General features: G+C 40.4%; 1 protein-coding gene across 1 annotated transcript in view; it reads right to left on the reverse strand.

Moving 5' to 3' along the window:
• SMARCA5 (SNF2 related chromatin remodeling ATPase 5) overlaps nt 1-6,882 on the reverse strand; it is a 37,540-nt gene extending 30,658 nt beyond the window's left edge. The window contains exons 1-2 of the mRNA XM_081091171.1: nt 6,239-6,882; nt 2,573-2,647 (exon numbers count right to left, since the gene is read on the reverse strand). Of these exons, the coding sequence (XP_080947297.1) occupies nt 2,573-2,647; nt 6,239-6,415 (252 nt within the window). The 5' untranslated portion in view covers nt 6,416-6,882. The remainder of the gene's footprint in view (nt 1-2,572; nt 2,648-6,238) is intronic.
• Nucleotides 6,883-10,716: the final 3,834 nt, after the last annotated feature.

The raw sequence follows: 10,716 nt of genomic DNA on the forward strand, positions 1-10,716 counted from the left end.
TAGATTAGTTTCAGAAGCTTTATGCTATATAAAAGAAACCAATCACATATGACTGACTATACATACTGTATGACTCTACTTTTATAAAATTCTAACTAATGATAGAACGCAGATCTGAAGTAGCAAGGGGAAGAGGGCAGGAGCAAACTTTTTTGAGATGATGGAACTGTTTTACATCATAATTGTAGTGGTGGTTAAATGACTACGAATGTGTACCAAAACTTGAATTAAGAACTTAAAATTGTTGTGTAAAAATTATACTCCAACAGAGCTGACCAAAAATAGCAAATGCAAATTTAGAAGACATAATGTAATATAAGTTAATTTATCCAAAAGTGGAGAAAAATGCATTGGTCATTAATCAGTTAGGCTGTGCCAATTTTAAATAGGTATCAAGCATGGAAAGCACCTATTCAGTTCATTAATTATCCATTAACCCAATGCAGGTTTAATACTATTTCTTCCTTTCATATCTAACATCTGTCATTTTCAACAGTCCCTAGTATCACACCAAGAATGAAATAATTTGAACAGAAAAATTTAAGATCCTTGAAATCAAGTTTTTACAAAAATAAACAATGAAATCTAAAGTCATTAGGCAACAGACCCTTTGCAGACACACTAGTATTTTGGTTTTAAAAAGGGGAAACAAGAGCCCTAGCAGGTTTGGCTCAGTGGATGCATCTGCCTGTGGACTGAAGGGTCCCGGGTTCAATTCCTATCAAGGGCACATGGCCAGGTTGCAGGCTCAATCCCCAGTGGGAGTCATGCAGGAGGCAGCTGATCAATGATTCTCTCTTATCACTGACCTTTCTATTTCCCTCCCTCTCCCTTCCTTCTCTGAAATCAATAAAAATACATTTAAAAAAAATAATAACAATAAAAAGGGGAAACAAGAGCAACAAATAGAGAAACCAGTTATTTTTTAAATATCAGTTTTACAATGAATTTTACAAAGACCTTTTACCTAGGCAAGCAAACACCAGAGGCATCCATATACCACTGCATTGTAAAAGCTATGTAATTTTTTAAAAAATCACACCAATATAAAAACTGAAGGCCAGCCCTAACTGGTTTGGCTCAGTGGATAGAGCATCGGTCTGCGGACTGAAGGGTCCCAGGTTCGATTCCGGTCAAGGGCATGTACCTTGGTTGCGGGCACATCCACAGTAGGGAGTGTGCAGGAGGCAACTGATCGATATTTCTCTCTCTCATCAATGTTTCTAACTCTCTATCCCTCTCCCTTTCTCTCTGTAAAAAATCAATAAAATATATTTAAAAACAAAACAAAAAACTGAAGGCCAATTTGCTACCAGCAAGGCACATGGTGAGAATGTTTCGTTAAGTCAAAAAATGACAGTCTTCTTAATTCATATATAATCGAAGAAAAGCCAAGAACATGCAACTAGAAGATACTGGGTCTAAAAAAAGACTATCCAATTGTTGCAATTATTTGAAATCAAGAGAAATACGCTCTGGAAATAAATTTAGATAGGTTAAAACGTAGCCATTTTAAGGTAAAAACTATTCTACATTCTTCAAATCACTGAGTAAGTATTCTTCACTTCTTTCACATTATCATCTTACGTAGCTGTTCAACAAATACTTCTATCAGAAAAGGTACTTTGTCTCTTTATGAAGTTTTCATTATAAGTCTAATATCAAAAACAAACATAATAGGTAAATTATGTTAAATTGTCAGAAAGTAATAAATGCTCAGGGGTAAAATGGTTGGAGGCATTTGGGCTACAAATAAATATGGCAGATGAAAACCAATGATAAGGATAAAAAATATCTAGGAAGAAATGTTCAGAAAGCAATGAACAAAAGAAAAGTCAAGTAAATAGGATATCATCAAAGAAAAAAGGGTCTCTCTGGCAAGTAAAAAATCTGAGGCATGGTCAATAATGTGAAAGTCAAGTGAGATCAGGGAGAATGAAGCTAAAATTAAGCCACAGAATTGGCAATTAGAATCACTAACACAGTGTTAATAGCAAAATCTAAATTGTGACAGTTAAAGGAATGAATGGAAAAAGCAGAGCTGGCAACTATCTCTTTTTCTGTAAATAAGTTTGACAACAAATAAAGGAGATGGGACAGTTACAGGTACACACACATTTAAATTTAAAGCTTTTTGTAAATACTGGTTAAATGACATACAACAAAAGTTTCCTAGAGGATATGAAATGTGAGCTGGGTCTTTCAAGGATTCAATTATAACATCATGTCCTCCTTTGTAAAGATCCCATGCATACTGAATGCTATGAGCAAGGAGCTTATATTATTCACTTTAATAACAATTTCTCTGGTCTTTAACTCATCTCACTGATGCTAAATTTTAAAATAAAGGGGGTTTTAACACAATCCATATAATTACATAGTATTATGTGAATTCACGTAAGACTTCTATATTTGCTCTATATAGGCAAATAAGATACAGGTTAAAGAATCCCATGTTATACATTTCAATTGGCTATCTATGCCTAAATTAAATAGAACAGAAGTTTGGTATAGTCAATCACCTAATAAAAAGTTATTATTATAGACTCTATTCATATAACCTAGAACATACCATTTTTTCTTCATAGGTTGGATCTGGTTCTTGGATTTCTTTTTGCTTTCCAGGAGATGCATCATCAAATACTTCCTGGTAGGAGGGAAAAATCATGGATTGTTTTTCAAGAATAGTCAACACACCATTTTTAGACTGATTTCTGCCCAAAACACATTATAAGTAACATATTCTTATCCCAGATAATTAAATGGCTATCACTAACCTTATAGAAAACCTTGATGAAATGTAACACCAAAATGATACAACCTATATATTAACCCACGTATGTAAACAGCATGGCTACTGACAATAAAACAGATTATTATCTACAACATCCTAGAACAAAATTATCTTCAGCAAATCTATTTCTTTTTCTAATAAAAATTATGAGATCAAATTAAACAGTATAAAAAGTGAAGAAAATGTTTCTTTTTACAGTCAAACCTCAATTCTCGAACATCTCCCATCCTGAACAATTCCTTCTCAACTTGACAACCCTTTCATGCTTATACCTGTATGACGTCACGCATCTCTCAGGCAAAAAAAAAAGGAGAGAATTCTCGAGTATGCGTCAATTTATTGCTGTGAATATTTTTGTGGGGTTTTTTTTTTGCTTTTGTTGCTGATTATTAAGTTTTCATTTTTTACTGTACATTTCCTTTTTGTTAAATTTTCAATTACATTTCATGTCCTTTTTGTTTTAAAGTATTATTTATAGATCAAACAGTACAGTAGACATGTAGTGTATATAAGAAAGGTTACAAAAGGGAATCATTTGGGGGTCCAGAACGGATTAATTCCATTTACATTATTTCTAATGGGAAAAAAATGCTTCAGTTTTCAAACAGCCTTCTGTAATGAATTAAATTCGAGAAACAAGGTTCCACTGTAATCACAAAATTGCAGTATCAACTATGCTACAATACAAACGTACACCTGGGAAGTAGTAGTATTTAGTCAACCTGATTTCTATCTTTCGGAATATTGCAAAAAATTTTTCATGTTGCTTAAGTTGAATACAGTCTGATTCCTAAATTGGTAATAAATGTGTTACTCTTGCAAATTTATTCTTCCTGGTATTAAAAATGCCACAAACCACATAAAAAAAACAATACAGTACTAACTCCTACACTGCAAAGTTCTAATCATCTATTTAAAAAACAACATAAGGTCCAGCCCATGTAGCTCAGTGGTTGAGCATCCACCTATGAACCACTGTTGAATTCCCGGTCAGAGCACAAGCCTGGGTTGCGGGCTCAATGCCCAGCAGGCAGCATGCAATAGGCAGTAGATGGATGTGATGTTTCTTATAGATGTTTCTCCTTCCCCCCTCTCTCTAAAACGCAATAAAAGCCTATTTAAAAACAAAAATAAAAAATATTTCTGTGACAGTCAGCTTTGTCAAAAAAAAAAAAAAAAACCCACAACAAACCTGCTTTATATTCTATGTTCAAACACGAAAAGGGCATTAAAATTTTTTTCAACTGTGAAACATTATTGTCAGGAATTATAACACATTTATGCTCAAACCTGGTTTTTACCAGTAAACCTCAATGATTTCTAAATTCAGTTTAAAAAAAAATACTGAAGGTACATTTATTTTAAAAAATCACACTATAATATGAAAAAAACAATTAGTGAAAAACTAATAAAACATAAAATTAGTAATATTCCTATACTGAGAAGTTTGAAATAACTAAGTCATTCTTCAGTAAATAAAACTGTCAACTATCTTTTTTAAAAGAATATGACAGGACACATGTTGGAAAAGGGTCAGTTTCAGAGCCAGACCTAGGTTCTATGACAGGTTCTACTTTCCCATTGGGCAAAGAAAAGTATCGCTGACTTCATATGGTTATCAGATCAATATTCATACTAACTTTAACTCAATTTTAAAAACAGCAACTGAACAAAATATTTATTTTAGGCTTTAAATTACTATTTTCTGATGTTTAAATAATATCTCTAGTGAGAAATTGGTTGTTATTCCAAAATTTGAATGACAGATCCTCTTGAGAAGCTAATGGAGACTATGAACATCACTTTGTAAAGAACTGTTCATTTAGATACACTATTTCAGTGTCACAGATTTTCAACCCCCATTACGCCAGGGAGCAGATTAAACAGCCCTGGTGATCCAAAAGAACCATTTAAAACCTTAAGGGGGAAAAAATAGGCATCAGTAGATAGGAATTTGAGGCAAATTTCAAATCACTTAAAAGTACAGAATATCAGGTGTCCTATTCCCCTAAAACCTAACAAACCACTCAAAGTTCTCTTTAAAATAACACAGCCCTAGCCAGTCTGGCTTAGTGGACAGAGCGGGGGCCCGCGGACCAAAGGGTGCCGGTTTGATTCTGGTCAAGGGCACGCAACTGGGTGGCAGGCTCTGCCCTGGCCTGGGCCCCCGTCAGGGCGCGTGCAGGACACAACCAGTCAATGTGTTTCTCTTCCACTCTCTCTAAAAACCAATGAAAAAATATCCTCGGGTGAGGATGAACAAAACAAACAAAAACTAGTAACACAATGTTACTTCACCCCAAACTAGGCCTTCGGTGGCCAAATAAACTACTGCGCCAAAGGCTCCAATGGTAAACGGCGCTACGGGTTCCTTACTGTGTCAACTCTGCGTCAAGGTTCATTTCGAGAGCAGCATTACCTTCCTGCTGCCTATCCAAGGATGGAAGGACCCCAGAAACCTTTGGGCCTAACGCCTGCACAGACTGAAGGCCAAGAATAAAATCTGGAAGAAGCACTTTGTTCCCAGACATCGCAAACCTTGGAGCACACCCAAGAGACCCGCCTGGCGCTCCCTCATCTGTCCACCCCCTCCCCCCGCCCGCAGGACTCTCACCATCCCCCGGCCAACACCAGCCCAGAAGGCAGGCTCGGCAGCGAGCTGTACCAACCCCTCGCCCCCCAACCCGCCCCCCAAAAAGGCCAAGGCCCCAAAGGAGGAACAGAGCTGGATTGAAAGCCAACCCACCGACCCTGACCTACTAATTCATTCACCCACCCATCCACTCCCCCCTCACATTAGGGGGGGACGAGGGGGTCCAAGACACAGCTGCCACCGCCGGGTCGTTCCCCTCCCCAGGGGCACGGTGCCTGGGAGGGGCCACCATTCCCTCCGCCAGGGCAGCTGCGCCTCGCTCATCCCCACTGCGCACTCGGCCATCCAGCTCTCGCCATTGTTTTCTCCCCGGAACAGATACCGCCCCCGCAAGAACCGGGATTAAGAGGAGGAGGCCCGAGTCCGACGATGCGCAGCTTTTAAATGCACCCCCTCCTCCCCCCGCCCCCCGCGTCTATCCCTCACTTGGAAGGGGACGCTCTCTCGCCCTTCCCCCAAGTTCAGTGAAACTAAAACCCTGGTTCCGAGATGGGGAGGGGATTATGGGAGTCTGGGGCAAACAAACGGGAAGGTCCCGCTCCGCCTCAGTAACCAAGAACATCTGTTTCCTAAGAGTCTTGGAAGATGTGGCAAGGTTCGCTTAAAAAAAATGTGCGGCGCCAAAAAGCCACAGTCCGCCTGGAAAGGTTAAGCACAGAAGGTGGAAGCATCATCTCGGGTCCAAAGGCCCGAGGCCGAGTTTGGGTGCCGAGGGGTCCGACCGCTAAAATGCGCGCAGGGCACCAGCTCCTCCTCTCCCACTGCGCGCCCTCCCCGGGCCGCACTCTCACCTCCATCTCCGAGTCCGCGGGGCCGGCGCCGGCCGCCGAGGGAGCCGCCTGGGCCGCGATGCCCTCGGGGCCGCCTTTGTTGCTGTTGCCGCTCCCGCTGCTGGCGGCCGAGGCTGCGGGCTTGGAAGGCGCGCTCTCGGGAGGCGGGGGTGGCGGAGGCTCGGCCGCGGACGACATGATGTTCCGTCTGCGTCACCCGCAGCCGCTGGGAGCCAGGCGCCGCAGGGATGAGGAGGCCTAGGCCGGGGCGGCTACGTCGCAAAGGACTGACGGGAGGGACGAGCAGGCTACCCCGATGCCCCGAGAGCCGGGATCCGCGGTCAGCCTGAGCCGAGCACAGCTCCCCTCGTCCGCCGCTTCCGCCGGGCTGAGGTTCGGCCGGTGCTGACCTCACGGCGGGAATCACGTCGACGGGAGTGGGCGGGGCCACCGGGTCACGGAGGTCAGGAAAGGCGGGCTGGTTTCCTGGAGGGTGGAGAGTTGAGGGAAAGGGAAAAGAAAGCTAAAGAAAGGCCGAGGCGAGGAAAGAGACTCGCCGCTTCGTCTTCTTGGGTCGCTATCATCGATCTCGCCAGGATCCAGGACACTTATCTACGCCACTGACTTTCAACCCTCGCGAGATTGATAGTTGGCGAAGTGGCTGGGTTTCGGATGCGCATGCGTATTCTCCACGCCTTCCTCGTGGTCACGCCCCCTCCGGAGTGGGCGGGGCCTCGGTGCGGAGCGTGATGGCTTAGGTTTAGGTTTGTGTGTGGGATCCGTGGGCTGGACGCGAGCGCAGGCTTACACGTGTTCTTACCCGCCCAGTGTCTTCCGTCGCGGTGTCTTCTTGTCCCTGCGTCGCTCGCTGAGAACGTGCCCAGCTCCTGTGCCGCCTAATGAAACTTGGATGACTGCGCTGGCCTTAACCCCAATCCTGCCTCCCCCTACCGGCGTGACGTCACGGCGTGACGACATTATGGTTATCCCAAGTGACGGTTCAGTTTTTTGTTGGGGAGGAAAAAGTACCAATTAGTGTGATTTTTTATTTTTAGTTTTCACGTTATTTATGTCAGGCATATCTAAATACATTCTATTTCCCCTCCATACACACTTAGATGATATTTCCTCTTAAATTTATACGCTAAAAGTAAGCAAATTAAGTGCAGGCTACCTTAAGTGTATGAGTAACCAATAGATAAGGAAGAGAGACCATGGTTCATATCTTTTCCTCAACCATGAAATATTAAATAAAAATTTACGTTCTTCTCAAGAAATGTTAACAGATAATCAACATTAATTATTTGCACAGCCTAATGACCTTGTGCACCTTAGATTCCAGTGCAGACTTCAGAACTTATTATCTGTGTGAATGCAGATGTTTTATAACTTATTTGAAATCAGTTTTCTCATCTTTTTATTATTACAAGCATACCTCAAATATATTGTGGGTTCAGTCCAGAGAGGCACCATACAGTGATTATTGCAATAAAGTGAGTCACACAAATTTTTGGGTTTCCCAGTGCATATAAAAGTTATGCTTACGTTGTACTGGTGTACTGTAGTCTATTAAACACATTGCGTACCGCATAGAAATCTCTTAAGACATAGGCCAGGGACCGCACGTTTTTGGGCAAACTGCACGTTATTTAAATCATCATAATGCACTTTAGGTGTTGTTTTTCAATAATTATAACATTTTTATTTACAAAAACAATTAAAAGTTCCTATTACTTTTTTAACATATGGTACTGCTTAAAACATTTTCCTCTATGAAGAGGGACCAAATAAAATTTACATAAGTATCTAGATTCGCTCCTATTTTCATGGGCGTGAAAAACAAGAACTCTCGTGAGTGGTCCTTAACGGATGGCGCGCGAAACACGAGAAAACTGAGCGGTACAAAATGTGTTAAGTCTGAAATAGTACTATGTCTAAAAAAAAAAAATTTCATGCCTTAATTGTGAATTGCTTTTTTTAAAAAAATGCTAACCATCATCTGAGCCTTAACCGAGTCAATCTTTTTACCAGTAGAGGGTCTTGTCTCAATATTGATGGCTGTTAACTGACCAGAGGGGTGACACTGAAGGTTGGGGTGGCTCTGGCAATTTCTTAAAATAAGCCATCAATGAAGTTTTCCCATCAACTGACTCTTCCTTTCAGGAATGATTGCATGTGATGCTTTTTGATAGCATTTTTCCCACAGTAGAACTTTTTTCAAAGAACTTTCAATCTCAAACCCTGCTGCTGTTTTATCAACTAAGTTTATGTAATATTCATGTAATATTCATTATTATAAATGTAATAATAGTGAAAAAGTGAAATATTGTGAGAATTACCAAACTGTGACACCGAGGCCTGAAGTGAGTAAATGATGTTGGAAAAATGGCACTGAAAAACTTTCTCCACACAGGCTTGCCACAAACCCTCAATTAAAAATTCAAAATAAAAACGCAGTGTCTGTAAAGCACAATAAAGTGAAGTGCAATAAACATATGCCTGTATATTATCCCAACTTTATGTTGGATAATATTCTTTTTTTAAAAAAATATATATTTTATTGATTTTTTACAGAGAGGAAGGGAGAGAGATAGAGAGTTAGAAACATCGATGAGAGAGAAACATCGATCAGCTGCCTCCTGCACATCTCCTACTGGGGATATGCCCGCAACCCAGGTACATGCCCTTGACCAGAATCGAACCTGGGACCTTTCAGTCCGCAGGCGACGCTCTATCCACTGAGCCAAACCGGTTCTGGCTGGATAATATTCTTTTTTTCTTTTCTTTTTTTTATTGCTTAAAGTATTACAAAGGGTATTACATATGTGTCCTTTTTTTTCCCCATGCCCTTGACAATCCCCTGGCCTCCCTTACCCCCCAGTGTCTTATGTCCATTAGTTATGCTTATATGCATGCATACAAGTCCTTCGGTTGATCTCTTCCCCCCCTACCTCCTGCCCCGCAACCCTCCCCGGCCTTCCTGCTGTAGTTTGACAATCTGTTTGAGGCAGCTCTGCCTCTGTATCTATTTTTGTTCATAAGTTTATAATGGTCTTTATTATCCATGAGTGAGTGAGATCATGTGGTGTTTTTCCTTCATTGACTGGCTTATTTCACTTAGCATAATGCTCTCCAGTTCCATCCATGCCGTTGCAAATGGTAAGAGTTCCTTCTTTTTTACAGCAGCATAGTATTCCATCGTGTAGATGTACCACAGTTTTCTAATCCATTCATCTACTGATGGGCACTTAGGCTGTTTCCAGATCTTAGCTATGGTGAATTGTGCTGCTATGAACATATGGGTGCATATGTGTTGGATAATATTCTTATAATAATGTCATAAGAATTATATAAGATAGTGCATGTAGCGTGTTTACTATGGCACCCAACATATAGTGAGCTCTGGATTCAAGTGTTAAATATTCTTGTCATGAAGAATCATAAGCATAAAGGTTAGAGAGCAGTGGGAGGAAGGGGAATCCGATGGTTTTTGAATAAGGAGGAAGGGTAAAGGGGAATAGTGTCAAGAAAACACTGCCAGGGATTAGTGTTTTAAGCATGATCTCAGAAATAGAATGTTACAATGTTCTATCTCAAATATGCAAATACTTACATTTATATCTAGAATTCCTTTCCTTAGATTTAGTGTGCTAGAACAAACAGCATGTGCCGTACTGAATAAGTACAAATGGGGGCGGGGGGGAGATTGCCAGGGGACAAAAGATGCCAAAGAACCAGAACTGTCTCAGCATTTTGTCCTTGAATAGTAACAGGAAGGAGTGAAGTTAATCAAGGACAGAGTAGGAGTGCTGGGCCTCTTCATTGCATGCTTATTTTATTTTGTGAAAGCCTAGGAAAGTAAAGGCTGGCTATTACATTGCAACAATAAAGCAGTATTGATTTGTATCTAAGAATGGGACTGTCCAACACTGGATATCGATGATCACATCTATATATCTTTTTCAGAATTCTCCTAGGTAGGTTATTTGCCATGTAAGGGGATTTCAATTAAAGAAAAACATTATTCTCGTAATAAATAAGTAAGGCTTAAATACATTCCCTTCATAATTGGCCACCAACTGACATCATTGGACGAGTTAGTATCTGTTGAAAAAAAATATATATATAGTCACTTAGAATTGCCTTTCCTTACTCTTTATAACTTAAAAGTTCAAGTTCTCTGTGCATTTCCTTCTGGCTTTTAAAAAACATTTTCTTCTTTGGTTCTTAGGCTAAATACTCCTAGGAACCCAAATATTATGATCTGAAGTTAAATTTTAACTATCACCAACTCTGAAATATTTTCAAAAGAATTAACCATAGCCAAAGCTATGATTAAGAAATTTGGGTTTGCCTTTGTTCAACGGATTGAAATTAAGAAGATGCAAAAGGTATACCTCAAACCTTATTCAAAAGAAAGCAGGAGTGGCTACATCATTATCAGATAAAGTAGACTTCAAAGAAAATTAAAGAGGAACATTCTATAATGATGAAAGTGT

The sequence above is a fragment of the Myotis nattereri genome (genome assembly GCF_964212035.1).
Source record: "Myotis nattereri genome assembly, chromosome: 5".
Taxonomy (NCBI): domain Eukaryota; kingdom Metazoa; phylum Chordata; class Mammalia; order Chiroptera; family Vespertilionidae; genus Myotis; species Myotis nattereri.